The 25,180-nt window shown below is 37.3% G+C and overlaps 1 protein-coding gene across 10 annotated transcripts in view; it reads left to right on the plus strand.

Moving 5' to 3' along the window:
• Positions 1-265: 265 nt before the first annotated feature.
• LOC129756698 (glycogen-binding subunit 76A) overlaps positions 266-25,180 on the plus strand; it is a 42,050-nt gene continuing 17,135 nt past the window's right edge. Inside the window, exons 1-3 of one of the 10 annotated variants that reach the window (XM_055753670.1) lie at positions 266-1,026; positions 1,148-1,398; positions 1,950-2,169. In XM_055753670.1, the coding sequence (XP_055609645.1) occupies position 1,398; positions 1,950-2,169 (221 nt within the window). In that variant the 5' untranslated portion in view covers positions 266-1,026; positions 1,148-1,397. The other 9 variants (XM_055753672.1, XM_055753673.1, XM_055753674.1 and 6 more) reach the window with 9 other exon arrangements.

Raw genomic sequence — 25,180 nt, forward strand, 5'->3', positions numbered from 1 at the left:
CGGGATAGAATCTTCAAACAACCCCAAACAGCAACTCCCAAAGAAAGGAAGGTTGGCGTTTTGTTTGTCGGTATGTTTTGACGGTTGTCGTGGTGGGCCGTCGTCGTCAGCGAGATGAGTGAGAGACATCCCGCGAAAGATCCCCCCGAAACGCATGCGCTCCGCTCCAAATCTCGTCGGGGGAGCATATCAGTAGGTACCGTACGAATTTCGCGTAAAAGCCGCCAAGCAGCTGAGCGATGTAGGTAAATTTTACTAGCAGCAGATCGGTTGGCATCTCGCTAAACCAACTCTAAAAACAGAGAAAGAGCGCGAGCTCCCTTCTTGTTGGCTTTCGGATTCTACCGTGAGCGACGGACCGAGTTTGGTTTGGTTTGGTGGCGAGTCGCGAGTGACCCAAAACCCAACAACCAGCATTCGTTTGAACGACCTTGCTACGTCCTTCTCTTGACACTTGGACAGTGGCGTTACACTGCAGACGAAGAGAAAATTTCTTTGCTGAACGACGTCCGGATCGGAAGCGTCCCGTCCCGAGTTGTGTGTGGTGCGTTCCGGTGTCCCAGTCCATCGGTAGGAAGTTTTTGATCCGGGGTATCCTGGAACGTCCGGTTCCTCGGTTTGTGACCTCATTTTACCGCGGTAGACCTGGATTGTCCGGAATCAGGACGGGTGTCAGGAGTTCCACCGACCTCTGTTTGAGTGAAATTTTTTTTGTGGGAAGCTGAAGGTGTTTCTTGGCTGTCTCGGTCTCGATCTGGATCCCTTCTCAGTGACGGCACAGAAGCAATTCCTTCGACTATTTAGAGTGTTATGAATATACAGTAGATGTGTGGGCAAAAAATCGGGGCGAGATACTACTAGAGTGTACTTACTAGAGTTGTGGAATTGCTAGTTATCAGTAATAATTTCGAGGAGCTGAAGTTATGTTCCAATTGTGCCAGTTATTTGACCGTCCCGAAACCTCTGCCGCGCTGAAGGGATATTGACCGCGACACGACGTCAGGTTGTGCCGATTTGTGTATGGGGGTGAGTGGCGCTAAAGTGTGTTCCAACCGTTCGTTGTTGGTCATTAATTGCTACCGCGCCGAGTGATGAATGGTGTCAGAAGCTTTTTCTCATTTGAAGTGTTGAAAATTTTCATACTCAGATCGCATGAAGACGGAATACCTGAAGAAGAAGCATCTTTAGCTTGAAGCAAACAGTTAACGAACGTCCCAAAGTGATCATATTCGAGAAAAAGCGAATTTTCGAATGAAAATCGACCGTCAAAAAAAATTGGAAGCAAACCACAACCATTGGAAATCCATTAGCAGCGTCAATACCGACCAAACGAAAATTGATTCAATAAAAAACATTCGAGTAGAATATAGGAAAACATCGTAACGGAACGAGCGAAAAGTGAGATTTACCGATTATAAATAGATCCAAAATTTTTTGCCATAATAAATTTCGGCATCAGTGGCTCAAGTGGCAGCTTATTAAACGAAAACGAAAATTGCTTCTGCTAATCAATTTCTCTGATACAATTTCCCTAAAAATATACAAATAAAAACGGTCTCTCAAGACGACCCCAACAACAGCTAACCACTCTCGGCGATATCTAACGTAAATAAAACAAACAAAAATCTTTCTTCCTCATTACACAGTCAACGGTTTCCAGAATCGAAAAGGCTATCCCCGAAATTCGCAACTATCGGGCGAGATAAAACACACTGCTGCTGCTGCAACCCTGCAAAATTTGTTATCTTGTTTGTGAACCCGTCTCTCGTCATTATTTGGTGTTTTCCTGTTTCGAAAATAAAAACAAAAATTGTCTATCAAAATAAAATTGAAAAAAAATCTCTGTAATAAACTTCAACGTCCCTATCATGTGCAACCGTGGTGTGCTGCTGCTGCTGCAACTTCGTGCTCGTGGTGAATCCTGACAACCGCATTGAAAATTTAACCAGTGCAAAAATATACCACAAAAATAAACGACCAAGACGAGGACGACAAAATTCGCCGAACACAACAAAGCCAGAACCTGCTATTTAGTGGTCGAAGATCACTGGACCAACGAGAGGACCCACCGGAACAGAAGAAATTGATCATCTTCCTTGGTGCCCCCTGGGTACACATCCTTCTTACCACCGTGACTGCAATTGTTATCGGATTATTCATTGAGCTACGGTAAGTAAAACAAAAAAAACGCATCTACCTACCTACATGAAATGAATGAAAGTGCCCAAGACAGTTACCTACTCATCATCTGATGATGATGGATGAAAGGTTAGCGCGGGGAAATCCTTTGTTTCTACTTGACCGAATGAGACCAGATTATTTCTCCCTCGTCTCTCGGTGTACTGTTTTGAATTGTGAAAACGGAAGTCGTTGACCTCCGTAAAATTTTGTTGAACGGTCTTGAGGTTAATTAAATCAAATGTAAATAGTTTTGTCAGATGTACTCTCTAGACATTTAGACATAACTGCTCATAAATGCGTGAAAGCTAACCAGACTATTGTAAACTTTTGGAAATGATGATTCAAAAATCTTGAAAACACATTGAAGAATCACATTGAGCACGAAATAGTAAGTTTTTGATTTAAGCTCATTTCATGTATGTATGTATGTATGTAGATAATCCACCATGGGTGCACGGATTCACCGCAGTTTCGCCAACGTATGCGCTAATTGCATTCTTTAGATTATAAGTTCGGCTAATCTTCAATGCAAATTAGCACATACCCGACACCATGGCTTCGTGTGAACTGTCATGTAATGAATGAATTTCGTGTATGTGTATGTCTTATTTGTAGAACGAGCAAACAGTTTCGCAACCGTATAAAATTCATAACATTCTCAATGTTAAGAATCTTCGACAGGTATTCCGCATGCGTGTAGATACCTGCCCAGCTGGCAACTGGTTGAACGTTCTTATATAATATAATCAATAAATGAAATAGTTATACAACACAATAACCTTACCTTTATACCAAACTTACCTCAAGACACACTAAGCTTACCTTTAGCTGTAACCTACCTTAATCAGTATCATGATTCATATGAATTATTTAAGTAGCTCTAAACTCCATACCCGGCACCAAGGCTTCGTGTGATCTGTTATGAAGTGAATGTATAATGTTTGAATGTAAGATTTTATATTTGGGCGAACAATTCAAGCAGATACACAACCAATCCAAAATGTATAACATGTTCATGTTAAACATTTACTACAGGTATTCCGGCATCCGTGTAAATACCTGGTCAGATGGCACCTGATTGAACGTTCTTATTTAAATAATCAAAACCAAATCAAATCATATAATGTAACCAAACAAGAACAATCTCACCAAGTTTTAGGCTGATTTCTACATTTTCCCTATGTCTTCACTTCTTTGCACTGGGCAACAGCTTCGACATGAAGCCAACATTTTAATGCGCAAGCCGATCCACATTTCTTCTTCAGCATATATCAAGCCCCTGAATTCGCCTCTGGATACATCCCGTACGCAAAAATTTGAACAGATATTCATACACACTTCTCACACTTCTTCTACCATTTGGACCCTTCGCGCCGCGCAAAACGCCGTTCCCGCAATCCGATAGATAACCGAAAAGCGGACATTAACGCCGTATCCACGCGTACATGGAAACCCTCACCCCACTAGGCTTCTTTCTAAGCGTTTTCAGTTTTTGATTTAAGCTCATTTCATGTAACAAAAATTTAAATCCGATTCCAGATGTAACTGTACCTACACTTGAAAAAGTTCGAATTATCTATTTGTTTGGCCATTATCGGAGAAGAAACTTCTTCTCCTTTTAACGTCCATTAGAGCACCTGCAACGGTTCAGGCGTAAATATTGGTTTTAAGTATACCAGTTTTAGCACAATCTGAAATTTTAGAATCGGCTAAAACACCCACTCCCCACCGGTGTAGGAGCAAATTTAAAACGGAAACATTTTCATTGCAGACACTCACTAATTGAGAAAAAAAACCCATTTTATTAAAAAAAATTGCATAAGTTTTGAGTTTCACGGTTAATTGTCTTAAAATTAATTCTACGAATATTCTTTTTGACAGAACAATGATTTCAACTATTCTACCAGGATTTCATTAATTTAAAAGCAAAAATGACTACACAACGAGGAAAAAAGGTCGATTGAAACAATTCTTCAATTAATTCAATCAAATTGCTTTGAATCAATGGAATAAGGTTTTGTTGAAATGAAATGAAAAAGCAATTCTTTTTTCAAGTTATTGCTGACTTTGATAAAGGAAACGCGAAATGTTCATCCCAAAGTCAAAGGAAATTTTCCTTTGATTTGTCGACATTTTTGTTTGGCAAAAACTTGTTTCACTATTTGTAAATTTATGTATGGATACAGAAAAATAAGCTGATATTGACGAAAACTCCGAGCAATCCATACGAAACTAAAAATCTCTCAATATCTCAAATAAAACAAAAATTATAGAGCAAACAATAAACATTTATTTTACCTCATCGAAAAAGTATTAAAATTTTCTTTTCGTTTATTTTTTTCAAATTTTAGAACGCTGACTGGATTCACTAATTCGTCGAGCCCAAATGAAAAGCTTTTTATTTAATTATATTAAATCGAGAATAATGTGACATCTATGATTTATACTTGATATGGTTTTTATTAACATCTATTCTCAATTTATGTTACGTATAGGGTGGTTGAAGCGAAAAAAAACCTTCAAATAATATCTCAAAAAGAAACTATTATCACACCCAATGTTACCCAAACATGTGTGAAAGAAATCATTGTTGGTTAAAATTTTCTCACCGTGAACTAAATCGGTCTGTCGTATATTTTGAAATCCTGTTCCAAATTTGCATGAATTTGGAACAAAGGCGTATAACTGTTGGGAATTTTGAAATCGATAACTGTGCTAAAACAGCAATATACGCCACCGGTGCCAGCCGGACTGTTTTAGCGTGGTCGAAAACCGTGTTTTGCATCTACCGTTGGGACAGCCCTTAATGTTTGTTTAGTTCTTTCGACACAAATTTACTGAATAATATTTTGTCAAATGCACAAACAGCTTGTTTCAAGCTTCAAATAATCATTCAAAATATCCAATTTAATACCCGAAGTCCCATTTATTTGAAATGTTTTCGTCTGACAGGGCCACATCAAACCTCAACATTTCACTGTTCTTTCTGGAGTCCCCTAAGGGAGTCATCTGGATCCTCTACTGTTTGATTTATTCATGAACGACCTTTGTCAACTAATTGATTCTGAATTAGTGTTTTATACAGCCGATCTGAAAATGTACCGCTCAATGTAAGATTCTTACGTTCACCAGGAGCAGAGATGAGACTACCCATCACTACACAGCTGATAGCATGTCTCTTGAAAAAGTTAAATCTATCTGGGATCTTGGTGTGATTATGGATAATTCTCTGACATTCAAGAAAAATTTAGCTGTAAAATCAAACGGTTCTTTTTGACACTTTTTTATCTTTTATAATCATTTTGAGCTCTTCAGTACTATAGTAATATATAATTTTAACCTTAAATTTATTACCCAAGTGACCATAAGCATTAAGCCATAACCCTTAATCAGCATTAAATCAACATTTCTAATGCAGGTTAGCATTATATCAGCATTCATAATGCTTTTTAGTTTTATATAAGCATTATTAATGCATAGAAGAAATAAAAAAATAGCACTATATGCACATATAGAGCTGCTATATAAAGTTAACAAGCATTAAGACTGTAGCACTAAACCCTAGTACCATGAGCATTAAGCCATAACCCTTAATCAGCATTAAATCAACATTTTTAATGCAAGTTAGCATTATATCAACACTCATATTATAAATGCTTTTGAGTTTTAAATCAGCATTATTAATGCATAGAAGCTATAAAAAAAAGTGGTAAAAAGTTTCGAGAGCCATCGGAAATATATATGATAATGGCATTAATTTCAAAGAAAACACCTTTTACAACGAAAATGAATTCCAATTTCATTTTGATTGTGATGTAAGGCCCATTAAGGATTTCATTATGTTATGAAGTTTTTTGGTCCTTTGAAAATTGCGTTATGTTTTTTTTTTAAGTTTTATTTATGAATGTCAATGAATACAATGTCATTTCGAAGCTTGAACGTGCAAAAATGAAGAAAAAATCAGCTTTGAAAAGATCTAGCTGGTAATTATTGAGTGTTAAACTGCTGATTGTCATGATTTTCATTCAACAGATTTACCATATAAAATTCTTATGTAGATCAATTAACATCAATAAATGTTTGTTAACTCGGTTTACTAAAATGCCAATAAAAAATTGTTGTTTTGTATAAAAATTTGTGTTTTGATTACTTTATTGTAATAAGGAGTTTAAACTGCATTGACTTGAACCTTTTTATGGAATACATATCAAACAATATAATACAGCTTCACTCAAATTTCTTAACAGTCGATGCTGTAATTGAACTTAAAGTTAAACACATAAGTGAGGTTTCGAAATGATTGGCACAAACTTTCAGTTATATCGAAGATATTAAAGAACGAGTTATAATATTTGTTTATCAATAAAATCACAAGTAATTTTCATAAAAAATTTTTTAAAACACAGATTTTTAATCAGAAACTCAAATTCTAAATTCTGGACCTTTTCATTACCCTTTTTATAAATTTTGTTCCTTTTTTATCTTGGTATAAAGTTTTAATCTTTAATTATGGATTCATTCCCAATTTCAATCTTTTTTTAATTCTGTCCTAATTCTGAACATATACTTTGACTTTGAAATGTTATAGAATTAAAAATCTCCATTCTTCATTTTAGTTTATTAAAGTTTGTAGAGAACACTAGGAAATTACATACAAATGCAAAGCAAAAAAAGGTGGAATTTAAAAGTATGAAACAAGAATCAATTAATATATAAGGTTACCAGAATTTTTTCAGCACGCATCTGGGCCGGACAAATCCGGGCTATTTTATCTAGAAACCTGGTTGAATCCGGGCACTTGATTTCAAAATTGTCGACCAAAATCCGGGCAATATCCGGTCAAATTTGGTCAAAACCTAGAACTAACTTATCAATTATTAAGAAAAATAAAGTTGAAAAGAGTTTTTTCTCATCTATTTAAATTAATCAGCACATTTTCAATCGCATTAAGCCTTTAGAAAAACCTTTCACGATTATTTTCATAGAACTGCTAAATGCTAAAAAAAAATCGTTTCACAACACAATTTGTGGTTTTAAAATTGAGTTGAGAATGAGAATAAACCCGGGCAAAATCGGGCTTTTTCAATGAAATCCGGGCAACTGGGCCGGACCGGACGTTTCCAAATTTTTTTTATTGAATATCCGGGCAAACCCGGGCAATCTGGCAACCTTACTAATATAGGTTCTGAAAGAATTCTAGGAATAAAAGATCAGATTTTGGATTTTCGTTGCCAAGAACATATGTGTTTTTAATAATAGGAAGAAAACTCTGATATTCATGGTTTGAAGTTTAAAGCAGAAAGAAGTTGGACACAAACTTAAAAACACATAAAAATATGAATCCTTGAACAATACGTTATAAGGAGCCGTTCACTAATAACGTAAACAGGATTTTAGAATTTTCTGATCCTCTCTCCCTCCCCCATGTAAGAAAAAGTAAGATTTCTTTTCTTGAAACACCCCTCTCCCCTAGTAAGATCTTACGTTTTCAATTTTTTGAAAAATTAACTAACAATCAAAGGTTTGAAGAACCTCTTAGCTGAATGAAACTATTATTTCAAAGTAGTCGAAGATTCCTTTGAATTCAGCTACAGTATTTGAAAGACCCAAATACTAGTATTTCACTAGCTACTTGCTAGCATCCTCAGTGGGTTATCGACTGAAGAAAGTGTATCATTTCCCTCCCTTAAATTGTCTAAGCTAGGTAGCTCTGAATTATTTGTAGGTAAAAAGAACCTTCGAATGCTCGGCAAATGTGCCGTTGTCAGTTTCTTGGGCCTACCTACCCTTTTCTGGGTGTTATCAGGTAGATTATTATTGTTACCCGCCCTATTTTGGGCGTTGTCAGGTAAATTATATTTCTTCTTACCTAAGAACTTGAACAGCCAACTATGACCTGGTCCGTTGTCTCCGTTCAACAGATTAGCTGAATTTTGATTGAAAATTTCAATACTTTCCGCTACTTCTAACTTCAGCGAATTACTGTTCAACGATCGAAGTAAAGAAATATTTTCTTGATCGATCAAATGGCCTGTTTCACAGATGTGTAATGCTACTGAAGATCTAGGATTCTGTGAAGGGAGAACTTTTTTCTTCGAATCTGATTTGGCAATTGCCAAATGTTCTTCGAATCTCTCTATTAACTTCCTTTTTGTTTGTCCAATGTATACCTTATCACAGTCAGAACAACTGATCTTGTACACACCGGATCTATGCAAAAGTTCCACCGGATCTTTTGTTGATCCTAAAATGGATTTCAATTGATTATTGGAACTACTAAAAACCAATTCAATATCAAATTTCGTTAACTTGGATCGTAATTCAAGAGCATTGAAGCTATTAAATTCCATCGATCTCCGTTGAAACTCGTTTTGAATTGGAGTTAAAGTAGTGAAGGATTTTCTCTGAAGAATTTTTCGTTTTTTGTTGATGATGGCTTGAATAGAACTGGATTGGTATCCATTCTTATTGGCCGTTTGGAAGATATATTGAAGTTCCTTTTCTTCCCCTTCTTTTGAGAGAGGAATCGAATTCATTCTGTGGATCATATGATGGAAAGCGGCCATCTTATGTCCGAATGAATGATTAGAGGTGCTCGGGATAACCCTCATAGTATTGGTTGGTTTCCTGTAAATCTCAAAATTGATTAACATTTTTTTACATCTTACGTCAAAAAAAACTTCAACATTTAGCTATTGTTTCGAAAACCTAACGTGAGATTTCAAAAGCTAAATTAATTGAGTGTAAAGATCATCAACTGTATACAATTTCTGAAACAAGCGAATATTTGAAGAAAAGGTAAAAACAACATAAAATTTTCGTGAAAAAATTGATAGCTCGAAACTATTGCATATAATGACACAGAGTGTGGTCAATATTTATAATTAACGATTAATAAACCATAAGGGTTTCAAATCCCGACAAAAAAAAAAATGCTTAGAATTTTGAGAAAAAAAAACGCAGAAATTGTGAAGAACTCTTAATCGATAACAGAACAAAAATTGGTAAGAATCATTTTGGTGATATTGATATGATTTATTGAAATCGTGGTCACTATTCGCATGATTTTTTTTTTGTTTTTTTTTGCACTTAATGAAGTCAACGTTTTCGAAAATAAAACTTCCCAAATATGATGGTACATATTTGATGATGAAATATGAAAATTAAAATGACTCTGAAAGTGTTCTTTTTTTTTTAAATTAGAGAAAAATAACTTACTTTTCGGTGACTGGTCACTTGGAAACGATCTTCTATCAATTTTAAATCAGTTTTCAACTAAATTGTTCCTGAAAAACATAACATCAATTTACTAGAATGCACGTTAAATTGAGTTAATTTGTTTTCACAGGTTGTCTGGTTTGGATTAAGTTTGTCAAATCCTTCATGTATTATTTCTTACATAAGATTTTTGGAAATCCCCCCTAACCCCCTTGTAAGAAACAGTAAGTAATAAAAAGTTAAACCTCCTTTCCCCCCCCCCTCCTCTCTTATGTGCTTACGTTATGAGTGAACCGCTCCTAAATTATACATCTGCTGAGTGATTCGAGCATATATTTCAATTTATATAGTGTAATCTCTCCTAATTCTCTTCTTGAAAGGTGTAAATAAATTTTCAGCTCAGTAATTTTTTGTCTATTTGATATTAAAAAGATTTACTTGCAGATTGATTGATTCTATTGATATATGTTCATCTTGATTTTCAAATATCTCATTTTTTACATTTTCAATAACTGTAAGTAACTTATTTCAAATTTGTTGTAAGATAAAGGGTGATACGGTCAAAATTGGGTCAATATCAACTGGACGTATTTCTTTCAATTTTGCATTTAGAAATCCTGAACACCCCGCATTTTGAAGGTGTGTGTGTGTGTGTAGAATGTTGCTCCTATTTTGATTTTGGAATTCACTCTTCAGTTGTCAAAATGCCGTCCAAGGAAGAAGAGCAGCGTATCAAAACTTTTCTCGCGCATCGCGAAAATCCAAGCTACTCTCACGCAAAATCGCTAGAAGTTGCTAAATCAACCGTTACAAATGTAATTAAAGTGTTTGGAGAACGTTTGTCGACAGCCAGGAAGTCTGGATCGGGGGGAAATCGAAAACCGGAAGCCGCTGAGACGAAAAAGAGAGTTGCCGGTAGTTTCAAGCGAAACCCTAACCTCTCTCTCCGAGATGCCGCAAATAAGCTGAGTGTACCGTCTACAACCGTGCATCGAGCCAAAAAAACGAGCCGGACTATCGACTTACAAGAAGGTAGTGACTCCAAATCGCGATGATAAACAAAATACGACGGCCAAAGCGCGATCCCGGGGGCTGTATACGACGATGCTGACGAAGTTTGACTGCGTGGTAATGGACGACGAAACCTACGTCAAAGCCGACTTCAAGCAGCTTCCGGGACAGGAGTTTTATACTGCAGAAGGAAGGGGAAAGGTAGCAGATATTTTCAAGCACATGAAACTGTCAAAGTTCGCGAAGAAATATCTGGTTTGGCAAGCCATCTGTACCTGTGGCTTGAAAAGCAGCATTTTCATAGCTTCCGGGACTGTCAACCAAGAAATCTACTTGAAAGAGTGTTTGAATACATGTCTGCTACCTTTCCTGAAGAAACACGGTTGTTCCGTACTATTTTGGCCGGATTTGGCATCTTGCCATTACGGTAAAAAGGCCATGGAGTGGTACGCCGCCAACAACGTGCAGCTGGTTCCCAAGGACAAGAACCCTCCCAACACGCCAGAGCTCCGCCCAATTGAGAAATACTGGGCTATTGTCAAGCGGAACCTAAAGAAGACCAAACAAACTGCTAAGGACGAGCAGCAGCCCAAGGCAAACTGGCTTTCTGCGGCGAAGAAGGTGGACAAGATGGCTGTACAAAATCTGATGGCAGGGGTTAGGCGTTAGGCCCGGCAATTCGGATTTGGAAAAGCGTAAGCCTAACTGAATATTTTTCCTGCATTTTATACTAATTAAACTTGAAAAAGAAATTTAATTTGATTTTTTAATTAAACGATTTCACCGATTTACACGCATTTTCTCTTGACCAAATTTTGACCGTATCACCCTTTATGTTCCTTTTGGAGGCAAATACTAAAAAAATTAACTAACTCTACTTTCATAATTCGAGTGAATTATTCTGTTAAAGATTCTAGTTCGATTTGTAAAAAAGCTAATTATTAGATTTTTTAAAACTTATGTTCCTGTTACCGGTATACAATTTCTATTTATTGCTTTTGATTTCAGTTTCTGAAAACTTCATTTGCATAAAATTCATGATTTTGAAATTTAAAATATCTGAAGGGTGTGTTATTTTTGATCAAGTGCATCGTCCAAAAAAAATATGTATAAAAAAATACTAAAGCATGTGTTCTAACATTAGTTTGTTTCTTTTCTCAAATCCTTCGAAATGAGCAACGCAATCGAAGCTTTGATTACCCTTTCTTACCATTCACCATCGACGCTAGATAACAGGAACGTCTCAACAATGGCTCTTTGCCGCGGTGCAATGTCCTCATTCTAGCAGGAAGGCACCCACAAACGGTTCATACTTCAAAGGTGGCTCCAGAGAGCGGGTTCTCACCAGATGCTCTCGGCATTTTATTTTTCGTTTTTCCTATGATGCTACGATATCTCTGGAAAATGCGCTTTTCCGACCTGACCCGTTAGGGGTTACTGAACTGGGTCACAGGAAGTGCTGATGCAACTTTTTCTGGCGCTTGCCAAAGCGCAAATATTCATATATAAGAAAAAAAATATTTAATTTTTATTTCAAGTGTTATAGATGAGATGCGGCACATTCTATGGACATTTACACCCTAATAAGGCTTTCGAAGTTATAGCTCTGTTTTAACAATTTCGCAAAGCTTGTTGGCGCCATTGATGGGATTACGCTTGCAATAATAAACTATCAAACGTTTCGCTGGTTGCCCCATACGCGAACTCTTTGTTCACACGGCACGTTATCAACCCGGATCAGCTCGATGTTGTTTTGTTTTGTATTATTTTCGGGTTCAACTACAGTTTGTAGCGCTTATTAACGTCGACTTTTAGTGTTTATAAACATTCATTAAGAGGAACTCGAAGAGAATCCCTTTTCAACTTTCATTATAATTTCTTAAAATGTACTTCATAATTTTGGATTACCTGAACTATCAGATGAAAATTAATTCTTTTTGTTTTTAAATAATTGGTACCTACTTGTATGAAAGGAATCAATAAAACAAAACAAAAAATTGTGTTCCAAAATGACATATATAAAAGCATCAAAGCAAGATCACGCGTCTTTTGCCTCCAACAGAACCTCATCCACATGACGCAGTCTGCCCGAGCAATTGGCCGTACACAAATTTTGGCCGACGATGGCCCTTTAATTTGATTAAGTGATCAAATTGGTCGATGAAAGTGAACCTGTCTCTAAATTTAGCTGCCGCTGACTGCCAGCGCGTCGTGACGTTTCACGCTCTTGAATGAGATATTCGAGTTACACACGAGAATCACTAGAACTAACCTTGAAAACCGTTCGTTCGTATTCAGGTATTTTGTATTGGAAGCTGGTGGTTGAGGATTTTGGTCACTTGAATGTTAGACAAATAGGAATGGCAAACAATTTGTGACTTCTATCATACCGTCAAACGAGGTATCATGCAACAGCAGGGTTAGATGCATCATTTGTACATCACAGCACTTATTAAATTTTTATTTTAATAAAATGTAATAAAGTTATCACTGAATGATTACAAAATGATGATGACAAAGTTTCTCACATTTTTCGATACCGTAAAAAACTTTACCCAGTATGACATAGTATAGACCCAGCATTGGCTCAATGATGTCACCTACAAGCTTTATATTGCTTTTATTACCCTATACCAACACCGTGGGTGTAAAAATATTTTTTGGACAATCATTATTTTTTTTTTAAATAAATATTTTTATAATTCAGTTACTAGTCAGGGCTAAGATTTACTTTTTAAATCTCATTTCCATATACTGAAATATGATTGTTTACATCGCGCGTTTGTTAATTTACAAAATTTCATCCATCCAAAAATTAATTTTTATAACAAAGCTGTTTGCAAAATGTCCTTTTCGGGAAAATTTCACCTGTCATTTGTTGGCGTTTCCCTGGTCGCAAATGTCAACTTATTCTGATGCTATTAGATTCATTGTGTAGCTAATTTATTCTAGTTTTTTGATGTTTCAAAATTACGTTTTGTCAAAAAAAAATCAGCTTCTAAACAAAGCGTTAAGATATGATGCTCAGGATAAGTTTGATTCTCGTTTCGATAATCTTCGATTCTGAGATATAAAAATATCAAACGTGTCAGATTTCAGAGCTCATTACAAGGGGCGATTAAAAAGGGGAGATTAAAAATAAAGTCTGCTTCATTTAATATTGGAACAAATTCTTTTGCTCATTGTGGCGCTCCTAGTGGACGGATTTGGAAACTTTTTTCACCCACGTGTCGGGAAATTCATTACCTTTCACCATGTATTTATGTCATAACACCAAACGATAGCATTTTGTAAACAACCGCCATGGAAGCCGAACGGAGAGATCAAATTGTGCACAGTTTTCTTGAAAATCCATTGTTGTCGGCATCAAAGCTAGCTAAACAGCTTAAAATGCCCAGAAATACCGTATGGCGTGTTATCAAGCAGTACAAGGAAACATTGACGACGGCTCGGAAGCCGCATTCGAAGCGTCGGAGTGGAACTGTCGACCGGAAACTGCGTGGGAAAGTCATCAAGGCCTTCAAGAGGAATCCCAATCTTTCAGACCGCGATTTGGCCAATAAGTTCCAGGCCGCTCACAGTACGGTGCGACGAATTCGTCTCCGGGAAGGAATAAGGTCATTCCGAGCCAGCAAACAGCCAAATCGGACGCTGAAGCAGAACAATGTGGCCAGAATCCGTGCTCGAAAGCTGTACGACCAAGTGCTGACCAAGTTCGACGGATGTATTCTGATGGACGATGAGACCTACGTGAAGGCGGACTTTGGGCAAATCCCAGGTCAAAAATTTTATTTGGCGACGGCTCGGGGGGATGTACCTGCAAAATTTAAGTTCGTGTTTGCGGATAAATTCGCCCGCAAGTACATGATTTGGCAGGGGATATGCAGTTGTGGATAGAAAACCAAAGTCTTTCTCACTGACAAGACAATGACATCAGAAGTCTACAAAAAAGAGTGCCTACAGAAACGGATTCTGCCGTTTATTCGTGCCCACGACCGTCAGCAAAACGGTTATGGAATGGTACGCAACGAAAGGGGTCAGCGTAATACCGAAGGACCTCAACCCCCCAAACTGCCCCCAGTTCCGGCCGATAGAGAAATACTGGGCAATCACGAAGCGGAGGCTTAAGGCAAAGGGAAAACTTGTTAGGAACATGACTCAAATGAAGCACTGGTGGAATCAAATCGCCAAAACGGTGGACGAAAAGGGTGTGCGCCGCCTAATGTGCCGTATTACGGGAAAAGTACGAGAATTTCTTCGAAACAGCAATGAATAATTTTTTTAATTTTTTTTATGAAAGAGTAAAGAAAATGCTACATTTGCTTAGCTAGCTTAGCTTAGCTTGATTGACTACTCACATCCACCTTTGAACTATGGAACCCGAAATACTTCATCTTGAATTTATTTATCATTAGGTGATTCCATTTTGCTTCCACATTACTTTTAATGCATTTCGAACTCCATTGTCGCAGGCGTGGCTCAGTAGAACGAATTCCACATCGCCAATGGTTGCTACTCCGTGATTGACCGAGGCCATCAGTTTTGCTCAAAGATCAAAAGAATGGTGCTTGGGATTAGCAGCTCATCCTCAATGCACAAAACAGATGCTCTCTCTTTAAACATCAATAACGGCGCCGGCCACGTCCTAGTAGTCAATGGATAGATTGGAAAAGGTAGAAAGGGATGAAAGATCAATTTTGTGCTTTAGGACCGAGGTTACCTCTGCATCCTAGCAAAATAATTAAAAGTTGGAGGTTTGGGAGAAAAGGACTTGAGCAGGATACACTTTTGACTAGTGTAATCATGTGAAAAACCAAATACTATACATGGTACTACGCTATTGTTCTTTCCTAACGACACTTGAAAGTTTAAAAATGCATAATGTTTTTATACATTAACTTCCATTATTGAAGAATTAAATTGAAGAAAAAAATGATATCAATATAAAAAAAAAGTTTTAATAAAACGATGGTGACTGTCTTTCTTTTCTTCAACCTTCAACATACTAAATTTAATCTAAACATAAAAAAGTATGTATCAGATTAGTTCTTTTACATTTTGTCAAAACTTATTTTACTTTATGAAAATATTACTATTGTGTTACCAAAAAAGTTAATTATCCATTAAGGTTTAGCCAAATTTCGAAACTATGGAATCCAGGATTTATGATCCTACAAAAATTGGAATTCCAATCATAACTGCAACTTTTTGCCAATTTTTAACTTCCGAAAATGCACTTTAACGCCGATGAATTCTGAAGTTCCTTCAAAGTCAATTTCGTGACAGAAAAAAGTGATGTAGATGACCACTATATGTATGTAACTGCATATAATAAATATTACGACCGATAATCAGAAACATAACTAAACGATTAACTTAAACCGATAAACCCGAAGAAAATGAAGTCAAAGTTTTCCATTAGAAGCTAAAATTGTATCACAATTTAAGAACTGTGATTTATCAAAGTCTAACCTTACTCAAAGACTAAAAATAAAAATAAAAAATACTTAGCTTTATGCTGTCGGGCTGATAGTACTAGGTTTTCTAATGAAGAGCATTCCTGGAGGGAAAGCAACCGAGTCAGGAATCGGGAACCTAACTGGTAAGAATAATCAATGATCGCTCACACCAAATTCTTCCATCATTTCCTTGTTGAAAATATCGTGGGTTCAGCAGTCCATTCCCTTCCTAGGTCCACAGAGCAGTTTGGGAAAACATTTGATCGAAAATTTCTGCAGCTCGCCCATTTCGGTGATTGGGTATTATTTTTTCTCTACACCCACACGATTGCTCCTAAAAACTCTTGAAATTTTCGGAGCTTCTGTCAAACACCTTTTTATGAAAGAGTAAAGAAAATGCTACATTTGTATGAAAAACAAATTATGAATTCGTTAATAAATGACTGAACTACTCGCAATTGTTTGTGTTCCAATATTAAATGAAGCAGACTTTAGTTGCCTTTAAAGTTTTCGTTTCAGATTCAGAAAATTATTTAAAAATAGAATTGAAGCTTGATTTTCAGTGCAAATCTATAGAACCATAGCTCCAGAAGCTCCAACAGCAAAATACCATTTCTGGAATCTTTTTTCATAAATGGAATTTGTTTTCAGAAATCCAGTGAAAGTTCAAAATAAAAAAAAATCAAATTAGGTTCTGGAATTGAGCACTCTTGTATCTTGAATAACTGGATAACTGAACCCAAACATATCTAAGGGATTGATCAATTTATATGCAATCCAAATTGAAAATTTCACATCCATAATTCGATTAGCGATGCTTGGTAAATCTTTGGCGTTTTGTAGTTAGGAGAAAATGTATGCCTTTTCCCAATAGCTTCTTATTACTATAAACTCTACTATGGAAGGCATGGTGTCGCTACTATTAGCTCAATTCGTGTTCTTGAATTTAAGGTTAGATCATCTCTGGTACAGAATCCTGCAAAGAATCCTGCAAAGTTGAAACATAAGAAAGTCCAGAATTGAAAAATGTGAAACAATTTCATCCTTCACAATTTTATTCAAACTTACAAGTTCAACTACGAATAAATAATCAAAACAAAATTCATATTGAAAACCATAAATTCAGAATCCAACAAAAGATTTCTGGTTAAGGGTTTTGATACAATTCAAATTTCGTTTTTGAGTTTCAAATTCGTAAGATTTCTTATCTGGAATTTAGATTAAGGTTTTGACTTTGGGTTCAAAATGCAGAATTCAGGCTTAGAACAAAAATCCAAAGTTTGTATTCTAGTTTAGCTCAAATTTAAGTTTTATAATCAATATTAAAAAAATCTATGTTAAAATTTCATTGAGGATTCGAATTGAAGGAGATTGCAGTTTCATAACTTTTATTCTTGATTCATAATAAACATTTTAAATTCAATCAAAGTCAATTTAGAAACAAAAACCTGGTGGAAATCACATATGAAAAAATAAGATCTGGATTCCTTTCAAAGAATTTATTTAAAAAAAAATCTAAATTTTAAATTTTGAAAACTTTAATCACAGGATTAAAATTATGAAATAAAAAATAATAAATGATAATTTTTGAAGTTGTTATTTACCCTCCTGGAAATTTTATTTATCATTATTTACATATATTGCAGATTCTTCTAAATCAAATGTTTTTACTAAAATCTTTAATTTTAATTGAGTTTTCAAGAGAAAAAGAATTTGCTTCCTAATATAAGTAGTGAAAAAGTTTCTTTTTCTTAATGAAGCGTTCAAAATCCTTTTTTTGTTTTGTTTCGATTAGGATATTTGTTTCTTCATCATTGTGCCACTCGTGACTTTTCTCAACGATGCATTTGGCACACCATTATGTATGTATGTTTGTATGAGAATCCACCAGTGGCTGATAGGTCTTTCGACCCGAGTCGGTCCAGGAGGTCTCGATCGCACATTCAAATATTGTTCATGCTTAACTCATCAACAATAATCGCAGCACAACCAAGGGGTCCGTTACCACTGGTTTGAGACAGGTTTGACTCAGTTCACTCCCTTCCAACTGTTCGAAACAAATAAAGAATCCTGACATGGTACCAAAATATCCGCCTCATCATTCCCTATTTGCCGAGATACTCCGGCTGGCTTAATTCCACAATCCATTGTATATCAGTCTTCCGATCGTCTGTTGCCTTGTCCAACCCCCTTCTAACACCCCTTGATAGAGTTAAGCTTTTTTACTTATTTATATAATTAGATTTAAAATATCCATATGTAGGAGAAATGAGGGCAAGACAAGCCCCTTGAGCTCACGCGTTGTTTAAAAAAAGAGGTAAAGTAAATACTTGAGACTTATTTCATAGATGGCTAGGGTGGGATGTTAGACACTTGAAAAATATGATAAATAGCAAATTGCAAATAGCGAATTTGATTTGCTCAAAAGTAGCCAGTTCATATTAAAAGGCTTCTGGTATGAGTTGTAAGTGACTATCGATTATAAAAATAACGGGTTGCAAAACCGAAACCCATTCGTGCATATTCTTGTTTTTTTAAGGTTGCTTCAAAATTTCCTCACATCGAAACTGAATATTATTTTCCAAAATATCAATTATTTACCAAATGAAAATCCAAGTGTTTTATATGACTTTAAATGAGAAATGAACTCCAAAATTAGATGTGCTTTGAAAAAAGACTCAAAAAATGCAATTTCTCCAAAACTGACAGTGCCCATTTTGCCTCGTGTGGCCAACATACCCTTATTTCCCCTACAAAGATATGAATATATAAACATGAAACAAATGCTTCAAGTTCTACTTATTTAGCTGATTCCTTTGTTGAACTAAATTTCTTTCTCAGCATTTTGCTTTCCTTTTGAAGAAATCAAAGCAATCTGCTCAAAAACGGTCACCGACGCTGTCGTCCCTTTTTTTTTTTCTTTGTTGGACGTGCTGACGCAAAACACAAACTTACAAAGTTTATGAAAAACATTGTATATATGTAGCTCTTCCATCTTTACCACCAGAACAAAATAACTTCAATTAAATCTATGATTCAAATTAATTATCAATTCTTCACAATTCACAAAATCTGAATATGCCTCTTCCTCTTTGTGTAGCAGATGATTGATACGGCAGTTGACAGCATCATTAACGACTCTCCCGATCAATAATCATTAATCAATAATAAGAGAAGGTAGCATCTCTCTCGCCTTATCTCTCTCGCCTTATGCCAACTTGGTTCTCAATGCATTTGGCACACCAGTCATTGAAAAAATTATCCGAATCAACTGTGTTCGATGTTTACTCTTGAGCTCAAACTCACGGACATCAGTTCGGAAGGCAACTGATTTAACAACTGAGCTATATCACAAGTCCTTATATTTACAAAGCTTCATTAAAAAAAAAAAATTAGCATCTCCTAGGATTTTTTTCCAAAAATAAATAAATTTTAATGCAAAATAACTTTAACTTGAATTATGTGTACTAACATATATATATATGCATTTTTCTTTTGTGCATGCATTGTTCAAATAAAAGTGTTATAGGGAAAAAATTGTCATCAAAATCCACCCATCAAAAAAAGTTAAAAAAAATTAAATGGAAAATCGAATTTGTCGATATGATCAATGATGTAGGTAAGATAAAACAACAAAATCAAAGAAATAAGTTAAAAATTTTGCTATATTTCGAAGAAATTAGACAATCAAAATCTTAAATGACCGGAAAAACCGGGAATAAACCGGGAATTTCAAAATGAAAAAGTTGTGGCCACCCTGGTCAACGCCAAATTGCAATGATAATTGAAAAACTAACATATTTATGCTTATGCCTGGTTTAATTGATTTTATTCCAAACAAAGCTCAAGAAAACTTACAATTTAAAAGGATTTTAAATGTTTTCTTAACTTTCATCACTTTTTTTCAAATTTCGGTAAAGTTTTTTTTTTCAAAAATAGATAATTTCTGTTTTTTTTATACTGACAAATGTATGAAAAAGTTTATCTTTCCCTCATAAAAGCCGTCCGTTATATTTGTTTTTATATGAGGAAAAAATACTTCCATATCAGAACATAATGCTAGATTCGCTGGAAGCTCTTGAAATATTTTCTTATGGTTATTTTTTTTTAACTGTAGGGTATGTATTCTAGATTCTCCGGATTTAACCGGACAGGCCCGGGTTTTCAAAGTAAAGTGGACAAATAAAGCGAACTAAGGTCTAAATTAAGCCATTTTTTTCTGTGCTTGTTAAATCCAAATTGTTTTATTGGAGTTTAAAAAGAGATTCGAGCGCTGCTGACGTGTTTCGTGTGTGAAAAGTTTAGTGGTTTTAGACACTTTATGATAGATTTCTTTTCGATTTATCACTGAATTCTCCGATTTGTCAGGATTTTATGTTAAAAAATTCGAGATCAAATACCCAGATATTGCCAGGTATTGAAAAATTTTGTGCTTATTTGTTAAGCCAAAAAATGCAGGAGAAATTCTGCTATGCTTACTCTAGGGGACCCCCTTAACTTATATCAAAGTGAAACTATTTATTTCAAGGGGCCCCTTACCTGTTATATTAAACATTTTAATTCCAATCTTCATATTCTTTCCAAGTTTTCTAGAACAGTATGATAAAAGTTATGTTTAAATTTCAATTTTCCTCAACCCTCGAACGAAAAATTTTTGCGTAATAATTTTCTATTGCCTAAACGTTATAAGCAGATGAGCTCCACTATTTATGTTAAAATTTCGATCACCAGTGTGTTCATGATTTTGAACCCTTCTCTGTTTATTGAAACGGTGCAACTGGTAGTTATAGCAGTAGTAGAAGCAAAACTGATCTTAAATTATCAGTCCAAATTTTCCCGGACAGTAATTGATCATATGTTTTATTATCCGTTGTTCGCGCCTTTGTCGCTGTCCCACACACTAACACGCGTAGACATTGTGACGTTAGTCGAATCAAGTCAAATACAGAAAAAATGGCTCGAATTTATGTTGTTTTCATCTTGGCGGATGTCATTTTCGCAAAAAAGATGACCAAACTGTTTATACCTACCGCCCGGGGAGACGCAATTTTCGCAATTCGTTTTTATTGGGATACGAGCTAAGTATAAGGAGAGGTGTAGAGCACCAAATAATAAACAAGAGTCACATGAGAGTTTCTCGATTTTTTTTTGTGGGACAAAACACAAGCGCGTGTTAAGGTGTTGTTGCACTTTCTGTCTATAAGATCATAAAGAAATTATATGGATGGTTAAATGGTTGAAACTTTTAACTTGAAAGTATCACAATAAATTCATATTTTATTAATTGATATGAAACTTGATAACCTTGTTAGGGATAATAGAATACTCTCTTTTCTCCCTATTGACTGATGGTTTATTTTGTTGAGTAAAGATTCTTATTTCAGAGGTACATAAATCTCTAACTTTTCTAAAATGTTTCAGACTTTGGAAAGGGTTTGCTTACATAGTGGGTTAATTTTTTTTGTATTTTGTATATTTTCTCAAAATACCTGATCAAAAAATGTTGACCTATTACCCTGCCTTGGAGTAATGCCTTACTTCGGATAGGATTCAAACCCAAGATCGCGGGGATTATGCCGCTGGGTTTACTCCGAACTACATTGAGCGACGAAATGCGATCTGAATGGCAACTCGATGGGCTATTTTTAAGGCATCTTCCCGCGCGCGCCTTCACCGATGATCGTCGCCAAACGTATAAAATCGTCGGTCAATTATATAATTAGAATTTCAATGTCTCCCCTTTTCATGTGCCATCATGTGAGCGCTACGGTTTGTTAGGAGGCGATCCAATACTTGATGTCTGTGTGAAGATTACTATGTTTAAGAGGACCGAATCAATCGAACGTCAGAGAAAACAGATTTGTAAAACTTAAATTAACTTAATTTAGATTTAGGTAAACAGAGGTGGCGACACTGTTGCCACTTGCAAGAAAAGTAAACAGCCGACCGACTTCTTACCAGTAGCTCAGGTGCAAAATTTTCTGAATTCCACACCCCATGTGATTCTACAATTTCGCGGTCAGACAATTTCGTTCTAGGTTGTGGGTGGGGCACGAGAACGGAATGCACTTTTATCTAATCATTCCGATCGACGTCACCAACTGGTCGGATGGTTGAAAATTTAATCTGTACGTAACCGTGAGAAGGGATGGGATTGGACCAGTCCCCGGGGGTCAATTGTCACGACATTTTTCCTTACTGCCTATACTTACATACATGACATACATTATTTTCGAGAGGAGCCATGGGCCATGTGACACATACCGGGATATATGTAATCACAATTACGACGAGGAATGGCCATTCCTCCCGAGCTATAATCGGATGATAGGAACGAAAGTGAAATTGATGGCCTTAATTGGAAGTGCGCGGCATGGGAGATTCCGGGCAACAAGTGTGAAAACACTGAAAACAGTGTCTAGACAGCGACGCTGCCGTTTGTGTGCATAAGGTTTAACTTTACCCTATCTTCAATGCAAAGAAGATAAAATAGATTTTGTGCTAACAGCCAGTCACTCATTAAGGTTTAGGTTTTCGAAAAAAATAAAATTTCTTAAACAGGTTGAACAGTTTAAGACATTGTTTGTGAAACTTTAATTTTTTTGCTAACCCATTATTAAGATTAGATCTCCACAATGCCAAAAGAAAAACATACAAATTATCAAAAAAAATTGACCAACTATTGAAGTACTTTTACCTTTTGCTATCTACTCACTCTGGTTGAAAATAATACATACATACATGCATAGATGCATACCATGAACGAAAAAAATCCTGTACCTGTGGTTTGTGTTGTTCAAATTCAAAACTGTAAGGGTTTATTGAAGAAAAAAACATCAATTATTCTTGTTCCCTGGATAAAGATTGTTCCATAAATTTAAAGCAAACTTTCAAAATAATAATAAAAATGTTTTGTTAAATTTTATTTATTTCATCCGGCACACTGTATCATTATTTGTGCCCTACCCAATACTGTACTCTTATTTGATGAAAATCTTTAATCATAAGCCAGACTTCGCACTTTTCCTCGAGCATGACTCATAAGCTTTTACACAATTGCATTATCCACCATTTTCATCACTGGCCATTCCTTTTTGAATTCTTCGATGTCATCAGATGGTTTTATGTATTTTCATAGCTTTGCTTTGGTCAAAGCCCAAAAATTGGCGGATTCACGCCAAAATGTTCACCTGGGCCTCTGGTCGTAATTCCCATCCAGACGTGAATCGGAGGCTACACCCGAGATGGGAGACCAAGTCCGCGCTTAAGCGCTCATCGGCTTACTCAATTTCAAGTTCAAACTCCAGCATATATACCCTGACTCTTGTTACGATTCAAGACTAAGGACCTCTCCTCTGACGACTCGAGGTCCGGCATTTACTCGTAACTCGAGGCTCGCTTGGTTTGCACGAATAGCGTGCACTCCGCCTCTGCTCGAGACCACCGCAAGAGACCAATGACCTCTCCTCTAACGACTCCAGATCTTGGCTCCACTTGGTCTGGCTCGAGGCCCTCTCCTCTTTGTCCGTCAGTGTGCCGAATTTAGAGCAGCACAGCACACGTCCGGGGCTTTACGAAACTACTTAGATGATTCCCGGCAAAGGCTCTTCCCCCTACGAGTTCGACTGCAAAGAAGGTATAGTCTTATCCCCGCAGCTTCCGTCGTAGGGAGCGCGTTCTACTCAGATACTCCGCGGTGGTGGAGGTATCCTACACAACGTTGGCGACGTACCTAACAGCTCGGCATACGCAGAAGATAGAGTCTTATCTTTTTATGCTTTACTGCTAGGATCGGACGCACACTATTTACTCGAATGCTCCCGCCGAAAGGGCATTCTACTCCGATCGTGGTCCGGTCTTCCTCCTTCCTTTGGGGCTGGCAACCCTAGGCTTTTTGCCCGCCGTGTGACGAATCGAGAGCGGCTTATCCTGGACTAGCGCCTATCACAGCACACGTACGGGTTTTTTAAGCTTACGACTCAGATAGTCCCGACGGTGCTGTCATCCTACCCGACTCGAGTGGCTCATCCGACGGCGACGTGAGACCACTCCACCCGAGAGTATTCCGCGACGTTCGACTGCAGAGAAGGTCATGTCTTATCCCCACAGCCTCCGTCGCAGAGGGCGCGTTAGACTGGGATACTCCGCGACGGTAACGGTGGAGGTATCCTACACACACACACACGCGCTACGTATCAGGCAGCTCGGCATATGCAGAAGGTATAGTCTTATAAACCTTATAGTCTTATAAGTACGGACACACACTACTCAGATGCTCCCCGATGTGCTAGTGCTATTTCCAACTCCTCCATGACCGACCAGTCAAGAACTGTGTCATGCAATAATCCACCTATCCATGTCCCCGATCCATCCAAAATCCGACGTTAGAGATCAAGCGATGGGGCCATCGGTCACGTTCCGAGCTGTCCCACTGCTGGTGCTGCCAGCTGGACATCGAGGTCTCTCTGGCATGTTTTCGCACATAGGGCATGTGCCTCTGCTCGTAGCCTCTGTGCCTCTGATCCCCGCCACAACATCAGTAGCTGCCGAGGACAGCTTACCGCAGAATGGACGTTGCACACTCGCCATGACCTTCCTTCTGCTGCAGCGGATCGCCGAGTTGTTCGACATGGCCCGTGAGAGGGCGGATGTCGCCATTGACGCCCTTTTACAGGCGTAGTCGACGTGGGCCGTAAAGCTCAGCCGGTCGTCGATCATCACCCCCAGGTACTTGATCACACGCTTGGATTCGATTGCGCGCGGTCCAGCTACAACTGTCCCTGATTGTGCTGAAATAATGTTGGTGATCAGCACCATCTTGGTTTTGTGGTGAGCCAGACGCAAGCTCTTGGAGTGCGTCCAACTTACCATCTTCTCAATTGCTACTGTGCCGAATAGCTGGACCTCTTTGGTTGATGAGCCCGATGCCAGGAAAACCACGTCATCGGCGAATCCCACAAATCTCAGTCCCGTGGCGAGACGCAGTCTCAGCTGTTTTTTTTCGTAAACGATGTTCCCCAATACCGGGCCAAGTATAGATCCTTTTGAAACCCCTGCCGAGACACACACTGGTCATATACTGTAGTTGGCGATTACGGAAGTAACACTACACCATCCTACATATATATGCCGAAATCCTCATACGAATGAGCGACGGCGCAATCGCTATCCAACTGACGCTGTTGAAGGCTTTCTTCACGTCAAGGGTGACCACTGCGCAGAACCGGTGTCCTCCCCGCTTCTTCAGTCTGGCTTCGTCTGCCCCTTCGATGACATCTCGAATGGCATCCACCGTACTGCGTCCAAACCAA

This window comes from Uranotaenia lowii, chromosome 3 (assembly GCF_029784155.1).
Source record: "Uranotaenia lowii strain MFRU-FL chromosome 3, ASM2978415v1, whole genome shotgun sequence".
In the NCBI taxonomy this organism is placed as follows: domain Eukaryota; kingdom Metazoa; phylum Arthropoda; class Insecta; order Diptera; family Culicidae; genus Uranotaenia; species Uranotaenia lowii.